Genomic DNA, 22,014 nt, shown 5'->3' on the forward strand with positions numbered 1-22,014 from the left:
CCGATTAATTTCTTTCTATTTTTAGTAGAGACGGGGTCTCGCTCTTGCTCAGGCTGGTTTCGAACTCCTGAGCTCAAACAATCCGCCTGCCTCGGCCTCGCAGAGAGCTAGGATTACAGGCGTGAGCCACCGCGCCCGGCCTTGTCACATGAATTTTTTAAAATCCCATTTTAACAATCCTAAAAGTCAAAATTGGAGTTTTTTCCCCTAAGTAAACTAAATGAAATTTATAGCTGCCAGGTATAGAGAGTTAGTTTATAGGACTTTTTATCCTTATTTTTTTTTAATACAGAACATTCTGAAGCCATTTGTATATCCTTATTTTTAATAAAATAAATATTTGATTATATACTTTGTGAGCTTTTTTTGAGGGGGAGAACATTTTGTGAATTTTTTGAGATTCCTTGTGATAAATGACATGGGTTCCCTAAATTGTGAAGAAGGCTGAAAGTAATGCCACCCAGAAAGATAAAGGTTATTGAATTTGTATTTTTGCCTTTTGCTGTATAACTGTATCTCAGTTATGGAATACTCTGTTGTTTCATCCTTTCTTTCACCTATACAGATTGATTTTTTTTTCTTGCCTTCCTCATTTTATTATGTACTGAGTCTCCTACCAATACAAATTGCAGATATGACAGATTTCTGAAGCAAATTATGTTTATTAGATTCCCTATGACATTAGAAGACACTTGAAATTGCATCTATTATACAAAGTTTTTAATTTAGTAGATTTGGCTGGACATGGTGACTCATGCCTATATAAGCACTCTGGGAGGCCGAGGCAGGAGGATCACTTGAGGTCAGGAGGTCAAGACCAGCCTGAGGAAGAGTAGACCCTGTCTCTACTAAAAATAGAAAAATTAACTGGGCATGGTGGCGCATGCCTGTAATCCCAGCTACTTGGGAGACTGAGGTAGGAGAATTGCTTGAGCCCAGGAGTTTGAGGTTGCTGTGAGCTAGGGTGACGCCACGGCACTCTAGCCCTGGTGACAGAGTAAGATTCCATCTCAAAAAAAAAAAAAGAATAATAATAATAATTTAGTAGATTTGTGTAGAGTTCATTCACTAGAGCATAGACACCTTTGTCTACTTGTGTCAGATACCAGTATTATTCATTGAAATGGGATTTTATCACTGTTGTCTTATCTATTAACCAAAAATTTTAACCTTAAAAATTAAAATTTGTATCTTTCAAATAATCTCTTTTCTCTTTATAATCTGATTTTTTTTTTTTTTTTTTAGTACTGCCTTTTTTGCAGCTTTGACTAATCCTTTTTGAATGTTGCTTTCCTTTCTGTGTTTTTTCTAGTTTGGACTATTTTTTCCATTCTGCAGCACTCTGCTTTTCGCCTTTCTTGTACTGTCAGTTTCTTAACTCTACTCTCTCTCAAGGTTAGAGCTTTATTTTATGCCTTTTTTAGCATTGAACTTTTTGGTTTACAAGATAGATTTTGAAATTAGAGGTTTTTTATTCAGCAAAGTTGATGCAGAGAAAATATACTTAAGCAGCATGCTTTTGTCACATGTCAGTTGGTCCTTGTGTAAATTTTAGTTTGCCTTTCTTAGGCTGTCTGATCCACTTGAAATCACCAAAGTGGAATTTTTGTGTAATGCACAGAACAGGATGAGAGAAAATATTTTGGAACATTCTGCATTTTTCTTTGTGTGCCCTTCAGATACTCATATAATATGAGCTGTACTTTTTCTGTGCTTCCCGGTTGCATGCCATTTTAGAGTCATCTGGGGTATCATCTTCTAACTTGTTTGAGGTTAAATTAATTTGTCTCACTGTCTTATTTGATATTTTTAATGGCAAAAGACTATCAAATGTGAGCCATTTTTTTAAAATTAGTATGACAGAAGAGGTGTGGAAGTCATGAGTTTCTTGGTACACTTGTACCTCTGCAAACAAATTTCTCAGTAGCATTTAAATGATGTCAGTTACTCTTGGTGACAAAAGTGAGATCAGTGTTAATTTTTCATTTTGTTCACCTTTCTAGCTATCTGACCAGGCTTAGCTCATAGTTCAAGTTTAGACAGAGTTAAAATACTAGTAAATAACTGTCACATTCAGAAATTCACTTTAAATTTTCTAAATTAATTTAGCATTGATAAGAGTTTGTGTATCAGTCAGTGGAGCACAGTAAAATAGGTGAGGTATACTTGATAAAAATCTGTAATTAATATAAAATTGAGATTAGCATTAATTGAAGCCTCATAGTAGAGTTTTGGTATTGATAATCAAAACAAAACAAAACAGTTAAGTACTAAAAGTGCAGTGTAGCATAAGGAAATACAGAAGGAAGAATTATTTGACAAATGTTATTGATGTACCTGTGTATCGTATTTACTTTTAGGGTAACGATTTCATTTACCTAAATGATCTTGATATGCAAGTACCAGGGGGCATACTGTGAAATAGCTCTTGAATCTAATCAGAAGACTCTTGATCTAACTACCTGTTAGCTGGATTCAACTTTGAGCAAGTCATTTAATCTGTTTCCTCAGCTCTAAAATGGGGTTAATAATAATATCTGCCCTACCCTCAATCCACTTTTCAGATTAGTTTTGAGAATTAACTGATGGATTTGAAAGTACTTAGTGAATGGTAAATGAGTATACAAATATAAGGAGATGGGATATTATGAGTTTTTAGGTTTCTTCCGTTGGTGACATACATTAACTTTACAAAAACATATTAATACTAAGTTTTATATGCTACTAGTAAGGTCATCAGTATGTCTTAGTTTTTATATGTTGAGGCCTCAGTTTTAACATTTCCAAATCATGATTATTCAGTTATTTGTCAATATGGTTTTAGCATTGGTTATAGGTCAAGTATTTGAAGGAGCAGTTACCTTTTTTGCACTGACCTATGTGAGGCATCAATAATAATAGTTCACAAAGGAGATTGAGACAAGATAGACAAGATAGAAACAACTTATTGGGAGCCTACATATTTTAAGAGTATATTCTCTTGAGGTGTTAATCATAACAATAGCTTACATTTATAAAATATCATAAAGTTTGTAGAATGACTTCACATAACATTATCTTGTTTAGTTTGTAAAGTGGCAAGGCAGAGATTATTTCCCTATTTTACAGATGAAGATCATGCAGCTAGTAAACTAGCAGGTCCCAGAATAAACCCAGCTAGATTTTCTAACTACAGGTACCATTCAGAGACCAGTTTTGGCACCTTCATTATTTAAAGAAAACCGTATATGAAGAATGTAATATGAAGACAGTTTTATGTATGGTGATATTAGTATTTATTATGGAACATGCCTGTGCAGTTGGCTTTACTTTAAATAGAGTAGATGCTAAAAATATTTAACGAAAGTAAATATTTATTAAATTGAATAAAATCACCCACCATTATAAATCTGAAATGCAACAAAAATTGGTGTACTTAACTCTGTGCCAGAATGACATAAATGCTAATAAATCACCATCCATTTGCCCAAGAAATTTATATTTCAGTGGAGAAATTAGTTTATATATCTGGTATCTGTTATCTGTTTTACTACAAGGTTCTGAACAGGCTAGGATCAAGTGACAAAGACATTGGGATCAGAGGTGAGGATGGGGGTGTGTATTAAAGAATAACAGCTTTTAGAGAATATAAGGAAAATGTCTTAGTATATAACTAAGTATATAATTGTACCAGATATGGTTTTCTTCATTAAAAGTGTTAGTAATACAGTAAAATATACAATACCTTGTATCTGTGTAGGGCTTTTAACATTTTTAGTACTTTGCTATATATTACATAATTTTATAGTAATAATGTATAATTGTGAACTTTTTGTTTTTAGAGCTTCATAGGATCAAGTCCTGTTGCAGATTTCTCTGCTATTAAGGAGCTAGATACCCTTAACAATGAAATAGTTGACTTACAGAGGTATGTAAAGTAAAATTACAGCCTACTCATACACACACGCACAAAGTATATGTATGTATATGTGTATATATGCACACATATCCTTCTGTTTCTAATGTATGTTTTGGTAAATGCTACCTTACTTGGTTAAGTACCATAGTTCTACTTGAATGGAATCACCGTATTTTATTTCATCAAATATGAGACAACCTTTAATTGCAGGATGTTCTATTTTCTTGTGTACCACTGAAAAAGGAAAGATCACTATCAAATAATCAATGACTTGCCATTAACTATAAGGTACTATTTGATTTCAGATTGTGAAAAATGTAAAAAAAAAAACAAAACATACATCTTAGAATGAATGAAAAATAGTTTTTCTCCAACCTTAGATATTTGGATAACATGGTAGGGAAACATTTGTATATAATGCATTTAATGGAAGGAATGTTAAATGCAGATACCATGCCAAGAGCTTTCATAACTGTTATTTGATCATCACAAAAACCTTGTGAGTTGAGATAGGTAGTGGTGTTCCTGTTTTACAGATAAGGAAGTTAAAGCATTTAGAGGATTATTTTGCCCAAAGTCATACAAACTTGTCAGCTGTAGAGCCAATACCTGATCCCAGAACTATTTGATTCTAAGTTGAATCTTTCTTATATGTGAATACTGTATAGAATAGACTTGAATACAATTAGATTTGAATCTGAGTATAGCAGGTATTGGTATTTCCTTAATTGCCTTGTTCCCTGGAAACTTTATGACAATACTGATTATAAAAATGACTTTCTAAAATTACTTTTTAAAAGATGAGATGATTTTTTCATCTATAGGGCACTGGATTTAAATATCACTTCATATTAATACCACCTTCCCTCCCCACGTACTTTTTTTTTTTTGAGGCAAGGTCTTTCTCTGTTGTCCAGGCCGGAGTGCAGTGGCATTATCATAGCTCACTGCAACTACAAACTCCTGGGTTGAAGCGATCCTCCTGCCTCAGACTCCCATGTAGCTGGAATTAAAGGTGTGTGCCATCACGTCCAGCTAATTTTTTAATTTTTTGTAGAGGCAGGGTCTCTCTATGTTGCTCAGGCTCGTCTTGAACTCCTGGCTTCAAGTAATCCTCCTGCCTTGGCCTCCCAAGTGCTAGGATTACAGGCATGAACCACTGCACCTGGCCCTCCCCACTTTTTTAAACTTCACAACACTTTTAAGCAAATAATGGCTGATATATTTTATTATATTGATGGTATTGAGATATAAGGGGATTAAATCACATGTCTGGCTTATATGGCAAGAACTTGACAGTGATTTTACCTCATCTGTGAGACTACATTAAGATTGCTGCAGAGAAACTAAGTTGTTAGAGTTTTTCAGTTTTAAGAAAGAACTCAACTCAAACTAACTTAAGTGAAAGTAAATTTATTGACTTGTGAAACTAAAACATTTTAGAGGTAGAGATGGGTTAAAGCATAGCCTGCTACTGAGGCTCAAATGATATAATCAGTTCTCTTCCTTGCTCCATTTCTTGTTTCCATTTCCACTGGCTTGATTCCATTTTCAGATAGGCTCCCCTTATATTGGCAAGAGGGCTATAGCACATCTAGTTTCATGTACTTAAAATAGCACATCTAGTTTCATGTACTTAGAATTTCAAGTTTGGTAGAGAGTGCCTCTCTTTTGGCAGTTCCTGGGAAAGTCCTGAGATTCAGTCTGATTGTATTGGCTTAGGACCATGCCCACCTCTGAATCAATCAGTGGCCAGGGATGTATAGGTTATTGATTTGTCATGAACACTGTCCTTGGAGTGAGGGTGCAGGTAGTTTGCCTCCAAGAGCGCTTGGAAGGGTGGGTATCTCTGAAAACTGGAAGGTATTGCCAGAAGGAAGAATGAATTCTGGGAAGCGGTGTCTACTGCAGGAAATATAGCTTTAAATCTACAGTGATTTCAGTTATCATTCATAGTATCATCTACCTCTTTTAACAATATGATTTGACATTCTGTAAATTTAGTCTGGGAACCTTTTAAATGTCATTGTTTAGTTTTGAGCATATCTGCCTTATCTTAAATTCTACCAAATTCTTATTTTGATTACTGAGCTATAGTGGTGTTTTAGACTTTTTATTTCCATATGGGCCATAAATGGTCCATAAACATTTTTGCATGCCTTATATATATAATATACATTTTATAGTAGCTAGATTTGAAAATACTTGTCTTCTGTGCCTCTTAAGCTTATGAAAGTGGACACATACCCCAGTGTTCTAGGCTTTGCTTGACTTGACTTCAGCAGTACTTGTTTAATGTATAAAATGTTTCTATAATGAGTTTTAGTAGGAATTAGAGTATCATAGATAGAATGCTCTTGCCATTGCAGACATTTGTAATATTTGTTACATTTTGGTCAACTAAGATTTCAATATCTTTTAGTAACCATAATGTTAAGTTGTACCAGTGGCAGTCTTGTGTAGTGAATGACAGCTACCAACATAAAAAGAACATACGTAACATTTCGTAACTGTCTTATTACAAAAATAAGATTTTCAAAATTTTGTTAGTTTTTAGGTTGTAGTCACATTTTATAAATGTGTAATACATTTATACATGATTTGACATTTGTGAAAATATTTTCCCTAGGCTTTTAATTTTAGGTGAGATCTATAGTGTAGGCAAACTTCCATCATCTGTCAACTCCACTAATGTCATACTGAGACTCATCTACCCATGCTAGAATTATGGTTGTTAAAATTCACTTTTTTAAGTGGTTGTATTAGGTCACTATCACCAAGTCTTCAAGGTACTACATTGTTTTTTGTTATTGTGAATAACAATTTTTTTCTGTGCAAAGTTATTGTTCTTTAGCCTTTAAATCTTTGTTTTATTAATATATCAGGATGTGATAAGTATGACTACAAAACGGGAATAAAGAATTTAAAGACGGCCGGGCGCGGTGGCTCACGCCTGTAATCCTAGCACTCTGGAAGGCCGAGGCGGGTGGATTGTTTGAGCTCAGGAGTTCGAAACCAGCCTGAGCAAGAGCGAGACCCCGTCTCTACTAAAAATAGAAAGAAATTAATCGGACAACTAAAAATACATAGAAAAAATTAGCCGGGCATGGTGGCACATGCCTGTAGTCCCAGCTACTTGGGAGGCTGAGGCAGAAGGATCGCTTGAGCCCAGGAGTTTGAGGTTGCTGTGAGCTAGGCTGACGCCATGGCACTCTAGCCCAGGCAACACAGTGAGACTGTGTCTCAAAAAAAAAAAAAAGAATTTAAAGAGATTTTGTTTGTGGCTTTTACTAAATTGTTATCTGAAAAAGATTAACCCCTTCTTTTTTGGTTTTAGGGTGAAGATATTTAATTTTAGTCCAGGGATCAAACATATAAATAAACAGCATCTATAATGTGGAATTGTAATGTGTGTGTAATGAATATGGTGCTTTACAATATTTATTTTTTCCTCTCTCGGTAGTTATATATTCATTGTAAAAATTTGGGAAATACAAAATGGATAAGGGAACAAAAGAGTATATTTCTTAGAACAATATTTTGTTTTCAGCATGCAAACCAATGGAAATATTGAAAGCTGTATAAACTCGAGAGTTGAGTAAAGAATGTTCTTTACTATTGGTCAGAAAATGAGATGCTGCTGTTGTCTTTTTTTATTTTTTTTTTTGAGACAGAGTCTTGCTCTGTCGGCTGGGGTAGAGTGCAGTGGCGTCATCATAGCTCACTACAACATCAAACTCCTCTACTCAAGCGATCCTCTGGCCTCAGCCTCTCATAGTGTTAGGATTACAGGCGTGAGCCCCTGTGCCTGGCCTGTTTTCATCTTTAGTTCACCAAATTGCTTCTAGTAGAAAATATAAGACATTGAGAGCTTGGGGCAGGATACCTTTTGGAATTATTTTCTTTAAATTTTTTATATAATTCCTTCAACATTTGCTATTAATTTAGCGATTTAATTATGTCAATCAGATAAAATTGGCAGGATTTTTTAACTTAAAGAATGAAAAGCAATACAGGTAGTTGTAACACAATACTCATCAAATACGTGGATCTCTTGCCTGAGCTCAAGACCTATATTTTTTATTGCCTGGTAGTGTTTTCAACTGAATGTCCAGTGGAACATGATTTCCTAATCTTCCCCTGATCTCTGTCCTTTTATCTCCCTTTCTTAGTGACATCACCATTTATCTAATCACTCAAGCTAGAAACCTGAGGTTTTTCTTTCTCTTATCTTTTTTCTATCTGTGAAATGTCTCTTGAATTCATTCCTACCTTTCCATCATCTTTGCCTGATCAACTTCTCATCCTTCAAATCTCACTTCCTTTTTTTCTTTTGAGATAGAGTTTCGCTTTTGTTGCCCGGGCTAGGGTGAGTGCCATGGCGTCAGCCTAGCTCACAGCAACCTCAGACTCCTGGGCTCAAGTGATCCTCCTGCCTCAGCCTCCCGAGTAGCTGGGACTACAGGTGCAAGCCACCATGCCCGGCTAATTTTTTATTTCTATTTTTTTTAGTTGACTTGGTAATTTTTCTATTTTTAGTAGAGACGAGGTCTCACTCTTGCTCAGAGCTGGTCTCCAACTCCTGAGTTCAAGCGATCCTCCCACCTCGGCCTCCCAGAGTGCTAGGATCACAGGCGTGAGCCACCGTGCCCGGCCTCACTTCCTTTTTTTCTAAAGCCTTCCTGACTTTACCTCCCAACTCTTCAAGTCTTATTGAAGAATCTATCTTACATAGTCTTTATATTCACAACTGTCACACCACTTACCATACTTTATTATAATTGTGTGTTTTTTGTTTCTTTTATCTCCCACTAGATTATGTGCTGCTTAAGTGTAGGGGCTGCTTGTTTGTTCACAATTGTATCCCTAGTGTTTAGCTTATAACAGATGAAAAAAAAATTTATTCAATATTGTTGAAATCAGTCTTCTCCATTCTACTGTTTCTTTCATAATGTTAACTTTTATTTTTTATCTGGATCATGGCTGTAACCTCCTCATTGGTCCCCTGCTTTGAGCCTTTCCTTTCTTTCTTTGGACCATCCTACCTCCAACTGATACATAAAATACTACTCAGATCCGTTAGCGATTCCCCATCTCCAACTGGATCCAGTTCACTTCTGAGCATGGTTTAAAGGCTTACTCTTTATGATGTTCTATTGGCATTCTGACCATTCTTCTGCCTTAGCCACCTCTCATACTATGGTAGAATCATGCTCCCCTATGATACTGTAGAGCTTATTGAGAGGAGACAGCATGTTTGCTCTTTGTACTCTCAGCAAGTAGCAGAGTGCTATCACCTACCATTTTAACTTCATCCCTTTTCTCCAGCCATGTGGTGGGTGGGCTTATTCTCACTTCAGTATGCCACCACTTTTATTCTTCTACACGTCCGATCCTACTAGGGTACCTTTTACCTTCTGTTTTAAGGCCCAGCTTAAATATCATGTCTTCTGTTAAGTCTTGCCTGAAATCTTTAGATTGCTACGTGCTCTTTCCTCTACTTCCAGAGACTTTATTCCTTTATTATAGTATTTGCCACAGTTTATTGTAGTAATTTATATTTCTTTTTGGTGAATTTTGAACTCTTTAAGGGCAAGAGCTATGTCTTATTCTTTTTGACAGGTCTAGAAATTAACCCACATGGTATCTGACACTGTAGAATCAGCATAGGGTAGTTGGTTGAATGAATCAATCAAAGTATGTTATAAACATTAGAATATTACCCAGACTTAATTCCTGCAAAGTATATGGCAGAATAGAAATCATATGTTAAATGTTGAAATAAGGCAAAAGATCCTCTGAATAATATTTTATTTTGAAGACTATAGAAAAGAATCTTATATATAAAAGATTTTTTTGATCCTCACAGGGACAATAAGGTTAGTGGGCTGATTTTTTGAATTCTGCAGACCTGAGGTTTTTTTTCCCCCAATTTCTAAAATTGTGGTAAAATATACATACCATCATAAAATTTATCATCTTAACCATTTGGTTTTTAATTTCAAACTATTAATTAAGGAGGTATGAGTGTTTTTTATTACATAGATATATAGGCTTAAGACAAGGCTTTTGGTGTGCCCATCACCAGAATAGTGTTCATTGTATCCAATAGGTAAGCATCTTAACAATTTTTAAGTGTACAGTTCAATGGTATTAAATACATTTCACGATGTTGTGCAACCATCATTACCATCCATCTCTAAAACTCTTTTCATCTTGTAAAACTGAAGCTCTTTACCTGTTAAACAATAGCTCCCCATTCACCTTTCCCCTCCACCCTCTAGCAACCACCGTTCTACTTTCTGTCTCTGATTTTGACTACTGTAAGTATCTCATGTAAGTGGAATCATATAGTATTTATCTTTTTGTGACTGGCTTATTTCACTTAGCATGATGTCCTCAAGGTTCATCCATGTTGTAGCATATGTCAGAATTTCTTTCCTTTTTAAGGCTAAATAATATTCCGTTGTACTTATGGCCACATTTCGCTATGTGTTCATCTGTCAGAGGACATTAGGGCTGCTTCCATGTTTTAGCTGTTGTGAGTAATGCTGCTGTCAACATGGATGTACAAATACCTTTTCAAGACCCTGCTTTCAGTTCTGTGGGGTATATACCCAAAAGAGGACTTGCTGAATCACATGGTGATTGCAGACGTGTTTTTGGTCAGGGATTTTCTTTGAGAGTCTGATGAAGGCTATTAGACCCTGCCCCCAGAACAAAAAGAATATGTATACCTGTATACACTATTTTGTACTTCAGGAATTCCCAGACACTTAGAAACTATTCATGGACCCATTTTTGAGAGCTTTTGCTCTGAAAGTAAAATGCCTCAGATAGAGAATTTCTTTATATTGGAAACGATGAAACATACTAAGAGATTGCTTTAGTCACTGGATGGTGTGGTGGCTGTGAGTTATGCTGAGGCAGGAGTTAATATTTTGTCATCTAAGTAGCTTCTGCTTCCTTCCTGGCTCTATCCTTTTAGCAAGAACATCAGGAAGTAAAAGCCACATCCTGTCAGGCCTGTTTGTTATCCTGGTCTTGGGCCAATAAACAGGATAGATAACTATAATATTAGTTATTGGGCATTGTGCTATGCCTGCTTTATATAAATTCTCTTATTGAATTCTTTCAACATCCCTGAAGGGTAAGTATTTTTATCTTGATTTTTCAGATAAGGAAATGAACAAGTCTTCGTTTTTAAGAAGCTTTCGTCTACCTCAGCTCAGGGAGAACTCAGTTTCCTTCAGTCAGAGCACTTACAATACTGGATTATATTTCTTTCCCCAGGGGACACTGAACTCTGTGATGGCACAGACCAACTCTTCTTTCTTTTTTTTTTTTTTTTTTTTTTTTTGAGACAGAGTCTCACTCTGTTGCCTGGGCTAGAGTGCCGTGGCATCAGCCTAGCTCACAGCAACCTCAAACTCCTGGGCTCAAGCAATCCTTCTGCCTCAGCCTCCTGAGTAGCTGGGACTACAGACACGCGCCACCAGGCCTGGCTAATTTTTTCTATATATTTTTAGTTGTCCAGCTAATTTCTTTCTATTTTTGGTACAGACGGGATCTCGCTCTTTCGCAGGCTGGTCTCGAACTCCTGAGCTCAAACAATCCGCCCGCCTCGGCCTCCCAGAGTGCTAGGATTACAGGCGTGAGCCACCACGCCCGGCCCCAACTCTTATTTCTAATGAGGCAATATAGTATAGTATTTCAGAACGTGGGCTTCTTAACCAGATTTCCAGATTGCTTGACATGACTTGGGACAAATTTACTTAACTATCCGTTCCTCCATTTCTTCATTTATACAATGTAAATATGAATAATACTATGCACGATGTTTGACACAGTTCTTAGGATGTGGTTAAACTCTCAATACATGTTAGTCGTTATTGTTGTTGTTGTCCTCCTCATCATTATCATCATCATCATCTCCAACACTCAGCATTTAGAGCACAGACAGGGTTTATTGAATAGCTGCTCACAAAATATTGGTTGAAGTAGCTGAATGAAATCTCTTTCCCTAGTTGAAGAGAAATTGGAGCTATGTAGCCTGATAGCTAGATTCTGTTTTCCTAAATATGTGGACCTTTGCTATAGTCATATTCAAGAACTGATTTAAAAAAAAAAAAACTTTAAAAAATATTAGCATGGGGTTTGAATTTTTAAAAACTTTGTTTTTGGTTTAGTTTGGTTCAAATACCTTTAGAATCCATTATGTCTGTAGAGTTCATTGCTTATACTGTCAAATGTGGAGCTCTTTTGCTTATATAATCCAACTTTTTCTGACTCTCTAAAGATTTGTGGCACCGACACTAGAAGGTAGTCTGTTGTGACTGCCTCAAGACTGGCATTACTGGTTAATTGTATAGCTCTAGGTTATAGTGTACATTTGTTTGTTAGCAAAGAGGTAGCCTAATTCATTTTCACATAAAGCGTATGAATCATCATTAAAACTTCTGTTTAGGCTGGGCGCAGTGGCTCACACCTTTAATCCCAGCACTATGAGGCCGGAGAATTGCTTAAGGCCAGGAGTTGGAGAACAGCCTGAGCTGGTAGAGAGACCAGGCTCATCTCTATAAAAAATTAAAAAAAACATTAGTCAAGTGTGGTGGTGCACACCTGTAGTCCTAGCTTCTTGGGAGGCTGAGGTGGGAGGATCGCTTGAGCCCAAGAGTTCAAGGTTATAGTGAACTATGATTGTGCCACTGCAACTCCAGCCTAGGCAAAAGATCAAGACCCTGTCTCTAAAAAATAAAATAAAATAAACCTTCTGTTTGGGGACACTCCTCTTGTTTGAAGAACTGGACCTGTGCTGTCTGATACAGTACCCACTAGCCATGTGTGGTAACTGAGCACTTGAAATAAGGCTAGTCCAAATTAAGATGTGCTGTTAGTATAAAATATACTGGATTTCAAAGACTTAGAATGAAATAATCAAATTTTAAATATTTCATTAATATTTTTATATTTATTACATGTTGAAATGTTAATATTTTGTATATATTGAGTTAAAATATATTAAAGTAAATATCATCTGTTTCTTTTTACTTTTTAATGTGTGGCTATTGGATCGCTTAAAATTACATATGTGGTTTGCATTATATTTCTGTTGGACCTGCTATGGTCTGAGTCAGTTGTATTTTGTAAGAATTACATTTCTTTTGTGGTTCTAGTAGCTTATTAAGGAGCACTTACCTTTTTTACTAGAGCAATACTTGTTAAAATTTGTTAAAGTCTGTCTTTGGGAAAAATCCACCAAGAAATTTCAGCACCTGGAGGATTTAAGAATCACACTGTAGGCTGGGCGCGGTGGCTCACACCTATAATCCTAGCACTCTGGGAGGCCGAGGCGGGCAGATTGTTTGAGCTCAGGAATTCGAGAGCAACCTGAGCAAGAGTGAGACCCCATCTCTACTAAAAATAGAAAAAATTAGCCGGGCATGATGGCACATCCCTGTAGTCCCAGCTACTTGGGAGGCTGAGGCAGAAGGATCTCTTGAGCCAAGGAATTTGAGGTTGCTGTGAGCTAGGCTGACGCCACAGCACTCTAGCCTAGGCAACAGAGTGAGACTCTGTCTCAAAAAAAAAAAAAAAAAAAGAAAAAAAGAATCACACTCTGCCAACATATTGGAATCCTAATTGCTGTCACTCTGAATGCTTTATTACAGCTTTCAAAAAGCCAGTAAATGCTTTGCTTTTATATTAATAAATTATATAATGATGATAATAATAATAATAGCTGAAGCTTATTTAGCACTAATTGTGTGCCAGGTATTGTTCTGGAGTGTTTCTAGGTGTAACATAAATTAATCCTGCCCATCAACTTTATTATCCCTATTTCATAATAAAACTAAAGCTTAGTTTTATATTTTTTTTCTTTTAGTTTTTCAATCTTATTTTGTCCTTCTGGATAAATAGAATAAATAAATTATTTTGGGTTTGCAAAGCAAACTTTTATTTCTCCTTTGAAAAATGAACCATCTAATTTTGTGTCCTGCCACTAAGAGGGCAATGCTTTGGTCATATAAACCACACCTCAGAGTTTGTGTTTATTCTGATTCCAGTTAGGCTGTCTTTTCAAAGATTTATACTCATCAAGATATTCTTTGACTTATTTCTCAAAATAAAACTCGTTATAATAGCCTCTCAGAACTAAGTAAGAAGTTTATTTATTCCCGTAGTACCTTCTACACATAAACTTTTACAGCATTTATCTTGAAATTATTAATATATATCTCACCTCCTTCACATTACTTCCAGACTGGAGTAATTTCTTTTGATAAACATATCATTACTATCTGTACAGCTTATTTCACAATTGATCATCCTGCCCTCACTAATATTAAGGAAGTCTTTTCTGACCTTCTCCAGGCAGAGTCAGGTTTCCATTCTCTATGTTCCCACAGCACCTGTTGTAGCACCCAGTGTACTGCATTGTAATTATCTCTTTACATTACCTCTCCCCAACCCCTCACACCTGGTGTGTGTGCACATACACTGAATTGAGGGTTTCGTTATGGCAGACACTTACCTCACTGTTTTATGCCTCCCTAAAGTATAGCACAGTAACAAGTATGTAATAGGATTAAATACATGTTTGTTGACTCAGTAGGTAAGTCTTAAAGTTGCATAGAGGTGTATGGGTCCTGTTGTAGATTATACTGTTTTTCTTTCTGTTTTCATGATTCCACATATTATGTGTAAAGTAGATATTCTCTTTATAGATGGAGAAACTAGAGCTTATAAAGAGTTCGTTGCTGTTTAAGTTTTTATTTAGCATCTACTATAAAACTAGGTGTGTTGGCATAAATTATGTAATCTTTTCTGCAGTTGGGAGAAACACATTTTATTATCTCGCTTTGAAGAGAAGATAGCTGAGGCTTAAAAAAGATTGTGACACATCTAACTGGAGCTGGTTTAGACAAGAAGGGGAATTTGATGATTCCATAAAATTGGAAAAGCAAGGGTATAGGTGAGGGAAGTGTTAGGGTTCTCCATAGGAACAGAACCAATAGGATGTATATATACATATATAGAAAGATTTATTTTAAGGCATTTGCTCACGCGATTGTGGGAGCTGGCAAGTCTGAAATCTGTAGGACAGGCTGGCAAGCTAGAGACCCAGGGAAGAGTTGATGTTGCAACTCAATTCTCAAGGCAGTCTGGAGACAGAATTCTTTCTTCCTTGGGGGATCTCAGTCTTTTTCTCTTAAGGCCTTCACCTGATGCGATGAGGTCCACCTGCATTGTGGAGGGTAATCTGCTTTACTCACATCTACTGATTTAAATGTTAATCTCACCTATAAAATACCTTTACAGTGATACCTAGGCTGGTGTTTGTCCAAATATCTGGATACTGTGGCCTAGCCAAGTTAACACATAAAATTAAGTATTACAGGAGCCAGGCCCTAAGTCCTACCAAGACTCACTGTCTCCATGATTTTCACCTCAGTTCTTTTGTATGAAAATTTTATTATTATTTATGCAGGGACAACAGCTGCCAACAGCACTGGACTCACATTTGCCTATCTTCAGCATTTCACAGGAATGATTTTTCTTAAGAATGAATGTGGCCGGGCGCGGTGGCTCACGCCTGTAATCCTAGCACTCTGGGAAGCCGAGGCAGGTGGATAGTTTGAGCTCAGGAGTTTGAGACCAGCCTGAGCAAGAGTGAGACCCCATCTCTTCTAAAAATAGAAAGAAATTAATCGGACAACTAAAAATATATAGAAAAAATTAGCCGGGCATGGTGGCGCATGCCTGTAGTCCCAGCTACTCGGGAGGCTGAGGCAGAAGGATCACTTGAGCCCAGGAGTTTGAGGTTGCTGTGAGCTAGGATGACGCCACAGCACTCTAGCCCAGGCAACACAGTGAGACTCTGTCTCAAAAAAAAAAAAAAAAAAAAGAATGAATGTGATAATACATATAAAGTACTCATCATATAATACCAATTCTGTAGTAAATGCTTAATAAATGTTAGCTTCTGTAATGTATTATTAGTAGTAGTAGTAGTAGTGGATATGCTACTGGTAATAGTACTTTTTTATTAGTTCCAAATAAAGGCAGCCTAGGTAAAGATTCTGATTGCCTTGGCTTTGGTCACAGGCTGATTCTTAAATTAATCACTGTGATTGTGAGGTGGGGTGCTGTGACTGGTTAAGCTTTGGTCAGGAACCAATTCTTGGCCAATTAATGCTCAGAGAGGTAGAGTCTATTACTAGGTGGCATCTTCTATTTGAAATATATGAGTAGAAAGACATTAGGTCTATCTCTCTTTTAGGGAGAAAGAAGAGTAATCTCCTAAAAGGATTGCTGGACTCTAGAAAGGAGGGTCAGCCAGAACAAATAGCTGTTACAGTGATTTAAGATAATCTGTGATAGAGCCAGTATTTTAATTCTGGACTATTTTTCCTCAAATCCTATGCTTTAAAAACCATATAATGAGATTCTAAAAGTAGAGAGTAGTTAGATTATTTTGAATGATATTTAATTATATATGTGATTATGTTATTTATTCTATAGCTATTGGATCAATGTTTTTAACCTTTTTTGTAACCCATAATTCCTTTTAACAAATTTAAAAATTATTTCATCAACATTATTTAAAATTCTGAATAATGTTAATATTTAGGCTCAAAGGCTGCTTTTCTTTTAGTTATATGACATCTTCTACATTTTGCCTTATAAATCCTAAAATCGTAGAGATTAGCATCTGCGTATGAAAAATTAGACTGAGGCTGTGAAAGGTTAAGTGACCTAATCAGAGTCACAAAAACTGTTTTTCAGCAGAGCCAGGCTGGAATCCAGGTCTCTAGTTTTTTGTTCCATCTTCTTGCTCTCCGTAAGACGCAGATGCCTTACTTGAAGACTGTATAATGAGAATATCCTGCCTTTCTCTATTTGCTTGTAAGAAGGGTTGACAGTTAAGCTACTTAGTAATAAGAGCATTTTTATGGTTAAATGTACCCCAAAAAGATTTTTATAAATATGTCTCAGGATTGAAAAATAAAGTTTTGTGAGTTTCCACAGCTTTCTATAATAGTTTCCAATGGTTTTTAGTTTGCATTGTTTTCTGGTTATAAAACAAAGGATGCTTATGTTTGGAGAAAAAGACATAAAAGTGTATATGGGAAGGACTTTGAAGGTGGTTTAAACCTGTCTCTATGATAATATTGGAATTATCAAAACAAAGATGGCTCACTCCCTACTCCCCATACACAGAGCCTGGGAAAATGGAAGTGAATTGCGTGGACTCAAGGTCCCTCAGCCTGACTGTCCTTGTGAATAGCTTTTGACTACTTTGTACTAGGTTTATGCAGTTAGCATCCTTAGGCTTCTGAAAGCCTAGTTTGGACTTTGCTATCCCTGATGGTTCCGATATTAGGTTCCACAGAATCAGCACTGTTAACTTTTGGAATACCAGAGAGCTCTATTCCTGACCTCTCTTTATAGCTTTGGTACTTGTGGATTCCTCAGGATGCGCAAGCCTCTTGGGAGTGGATAAGGCCAGGGAGGTAGTAAAAAATAAGGGGTGAATAGGATCATTTCTTTTCCCTTTTCTGTAAATTACTGAGGTGAAAGCAATAGCTTTTGCTGTCAAGACATCTGGGATGAATGGTGGCTTGGGCAAAATACTCACACCTATTTTTGAATTATATCTTACATCTGTCTTTTCCACATATATTGGGGGGCTCCTTGGGAAGCTGCATATAAATATTGCTTTTTATTGTGGCACAGATCCTTGAAAAGAGAATGAAGTTTTAAAATTACTAAGGTTAAACAGAATGCTTTGTATTGATTATGCATCCATCACATGTAGGAAAAATACATATTGTTCAAAAGAGGGGAGAATGTAAGAAATCTAGCCAAGCATCCTTAGTGTACCTAAATGTATGTTTAGATATTTTTACTTGCCTGAAATGAGAAGAATAATTATAGAAGTTAAGAGCTGTTGTAAGACAACAGAATAACAATTTGGCATCTCTGAAATTGTAATCTAAGTCAATGAGAAAATTATTCGACTTTCCATCTGATTTATAGGACAGGTTTTTGGTCATAATGCTTTTTATAGAAAGTAATACAACTGAATATTTAATTTTTTTAAAGTTGTCTATTAATATATGTTATAGTACTTGGTTTTGATAATAAATTATTATGGACCAAAATTTTATTAGGTAAACATGAATCAAAACTTAAATTTAATTATTCTTTGTAGTAAGAGAAATTAATGCCTGAAGATCCCTATGTTTTATTTAGTTGGGAATGGTCTTCAGGTTATGTTTGGAGACATCACCACCACTTCCTTCCCTCCCCCTTACTCCCCCATACACCCCAGATTATGAAGAGAAATTTATACTCTTCAAGCTTCCTCCATTTTATCCAAAGATATACTGTGTTTGCTGGTAATAGCTGAGAGTCCTTTGTAATCTGTTTTCCATTTTCACCAGTTGTGTTTCCTACCTTTGCTCTCGCATTCTTCTGTCTTGGCTACTTTGACTTAGCTCACTGCCTTCTTTGCAGCCTTATTTTCCTGCATGAACATTTGATCTCAGCAGACACTGTCAGTGACAGCAGTTAACAGCAGAGGAGAAAGAATTCAATACAAACGTGTGGAGTGCTAATCTGTGACACTGTAATGTTTTCTATTTTTGTTATTATCTACTGTTGAAATGAGGAGCTGAGTTGGTATTGACCTTGTGTGGAATGCCTCTGAGGATTTGGGATTGGGATACGGGGCTAGATTTTCATGTGACTTATTTCTAACATGCTGCTGCAAGACTGAAAACACTCATCTGCTGACATAAGGAGGAAAGAAAAAATTTCCAAGATTGAGCTTGCAGAATTTTTCTGGTATTTTCAGATTTTTTTCCCTGTTTTTCTATTTTTCAACTTCACCTAATTCAATAAGGGTTGGAGGTGGGAGATGGCCTTTGCATAATAAATAGGTTGAGGTATGGAAGGACCTGGCTGCAACAATGATTCACATGGTAAGGGACTGTTTAAAATCTCCGCGACATCACCACCCACATTGTGACCCATCTGACAAAACGGTTAGTGAGCTCCTTGGCCATCTCAAGTGTTCAGAAGTAACAGTACACAAATAGCTTTATTCCTATGCTTTCTTCCATACAAATCTTAAGAACATTGTGCCTGCATATCCAAAATAGTTGATTTTTGTCTACATTTGAAATCTCACCTCAAAAAGGTGAGAAATATAAATGAAGCATGCAGTTGTCCCTTAAGTATCTGCTTTGGTATAATTTTCTCACTTCCCTTTATGCTAGAGCTAAATGGAGCCTGAGCTTACATTTTAGGTTATGTCTGGGACGGAAACTGAAATATAGTCATGAAGCTCAAAGGAGAAACTGCTATACTAGTCTGGAGGACTTCTTAAATGCTATCCTCCCTTCTCCATGTTGCTTTCTTTTACATTTCCCCCCACCCCAAAAATGTACTGCGGAATTTTATGGGTTTTTTTTTTCTTATTTCGTAGAAAAGAAAGTGAAGAGGAGCTGTGTGTGTGTGTGTGTGTGTGTGTGTGTGTGTGTGTGTGTGTGTGTGAGAGAGAGAGAGAGAGAGTGTGATTTCAGTACAAATGGGTAGTTAAATTTGTTACATCAAAAGAAATAGCTTTATTTTGTAATTCTGGATCTAAGGTTGCTTGGGATTGAATCATAGGAACCCAGGTGTGATTGAAGCATATAAGAATTTAGATATGATGTTTCAAAGTAAAAGTGGAGCCCAGCATGTTTGATTTGAAGAGGAGAGGAGATAAATGCTACTGTGATTCTTTTTTTACTTGGTATACATTGTTTGATATATTTAATCAATCAGGTTTGATATGTGATCCTAAAATAGCTTTTTTGAGGAGATGTGGTATTTGATAGAGCAAATTGCCTATGTATTAACAATCTTTTCCATTTTCGCTATGTTGTTTCATTCTAAAATTGATGCACACCAGTGATTTAAGGGGAAATTAACGCTTCAATAAATGTCTTTTTCCTTAATATTGTTGACTGTTTCTATTAGCCATTTTCATTTAATTTGACAGTGATACTTAAGGGTTAACGTTACAGAGCTGATGCAAGCCCTCCTTTTCTTGACCAAAAATTTTCATTGGACAGTATTTCCATAGCAACAGTGAGATCAGTGAAACCTGAGTGTTTCATTGATTATTTTTCTCCTCTTCCTTTTTTAATCTATTCTTTTTTCACCACATTTTAGTGAGAAAGCGATTTTTTTTTTACAAACAGAGCTTATATTGATTTCTATTCCATAAATAATTAGAAGAGGGTAGAAAAATCTGCCCTTCATTTAAAAATTGAATGTTTCACTATGTATTTAAAAAGCGATTCAGGATTAGGAGGATGGATAACCATACCAGCTGTAGCTGATGTTCTCAAATATTCTTGCATTGTTTGCTGGTCTTCTAGGGAAAAGAATAATGTGGAACAGGACCTTAAGGAGAGAGAAGATACTATTAAACAGAGGACAAGCGAGGTTCAGGTAAGTGAACCATAAAATTCAGTATTGTAGTTCTGATGTAGGACTATTCATTTTAAATGTATAGGATCATTTACTATTTGACGGATGTGGTATTAGATCAAGAGAATACTTAATATTTATGTGATATAAATGTTTGTCTTTTGCAAAATGATTGTTCTTGCTTTGAATTCTGGCCTGCGAAGATTGCACTGCAGTGAGAAAGCAGTATTTTCATGTAGATTTCTAGTTTTGAAAGTATTTTTTAAATGATATTTACTTGCATATTATATCATTAAAGGTGTGAGTTTGACTGACTTACAGTGTGAATATTATTGCACCGGTGAAATTAAAGGAGTGAGATCATCTTATCATCATCATCATCATCGTGAAAAACCAAATTGCTTTTTCATGCATGTGAGATTTTGTTAGCTAGGAGACCTAGTGTGTTAAAGGACTGTTTCTCATAATCTGGTAGGGTAGGGGATGATATAGAACAATCTAAAATAGCAGTTTATGAGTAGCTTATCTTATTAAGATATACTTAGTATATCTTAAACTTTGACATGAAGAGATTTAATCCATTTTTACTATTAAGTGCTATGTTAAATAGTTTCATTTCACAAAGAGAAAAGATAATAAAACCTGTTTCTGTTTGGGAAATGATTTTTTCAAAAGAGCGGGGTGTTTCAAACATTAAAAGTATGAAAAATTGGGCAGTATTTTACTTAGAGCAGTAAGCAGTACATGTGGCCATGTTATTGGGGTACTGTTGCCTGAATGCTGCACTAGCACATACAGGAGATGGGATGTAGAAGCACTGGTAGCAGTTGCTAGTGAAAGCTCACAGATGGGCATTTTGTAATGTGTTACTTCTATATTGGATTTCCCTGCTTGTCCTAATAGTTTTAAGTAGGTGAAAGCTCTAAATTGTTAGATCTATTGTTTTGTTTTGATGCAGGATATGCATTAGAGATTATCAGGTAGACTCTGCTAGGGTGAGGAGAATGACTCACTGAAGGATTGAGGAAGAAACCAGAGAGACTTCTTGTTGAAATTTATTCTCTGGTTGGGTGATTACATTTATTATATTTACTGCATTTTTTGTAAAGGCAATGCAAAAGTCAAGAGATCATCACCAGTATATTTCTCTTTCTGGCAGTGAGGTTGGGCAGGGATGGGGGAGTAAGTTACCTGAATTACATTATTTTGTGCAGTTTTTGAGCTTTTTGAGAAATGCTGAAGAGTCTCAAATTTTAAGCAGTTATTGCTGAAAATAGTTTAAGAATGGAAGATAAAATAATCTACAAGAGTTTTCACAATGTGAAAAAATAGATATAGTTACTGATATAATCTTGGACAGCTGCTGAATTTAGCCAGTTACTGTTTTAAAATGCATAATATCTCATGATAGACAGTAGGGTCTGTTATTTGAGTACTTCTACCTGTTGGTTTTTCCTATGGTGTCTTTTGAGGATGTGAATTTAAACAGCCAATTTAGAAGAGCACTAAAATTTACATTGTTCCTTTTAGGCTAAATGGGCTATCCTTGAATATTTGGTTTCTTATATTAGAAATTTTTCATAACAGAATATGTTGTCAGTCAGAATTTCTCCATGATTTGCTTGTCC

The 22,014-nt window shown here is 36.0% G+C and overlaps 1 protein-coding gene across 1 annotated transcript in view; it reads left to right on the forward strand.

Annotated features, from left to right (window-relative positions):
- Positions 1–22,014, forward strand: part of EPS15 (epidermal growth factor receptor pathway substrate 15) — a 225,135-nt gene that overhangs the window by 97,950 nt on the left and 105,171 nt on the right. The window contains exons 12-13 of the mRNA XM_012639346.1: positions 3,822–3,907; positions 20,335–20,407. Of these exons, the coding sequence (XP_012494800.1) occupies positions 3,822–3,907; positions 20,335–20,407 (159 nt within the window). The remainder of the gene's footprint in view (positions 1–3,821; positions 3,908–20,334; positions 20,408–22,014) is intronic.

The sequence above is a fragment of the Propithecus coquereli genome, unplaced genomic scaffold, assembly GCF_000956105.1.
Source record: "Propithecus coquereli isolate 6110/MARCELLA unplaced genomic scaffold, Pcoq_1.0 Scaffold14, whole genome shotgun sequence".
Classification (NCBI taxonomy): Eukaryota; Metazoa; Chordata; class Mammalia; order Primates; family Indriidae; genus Propithecus; species Propithecus coquereli.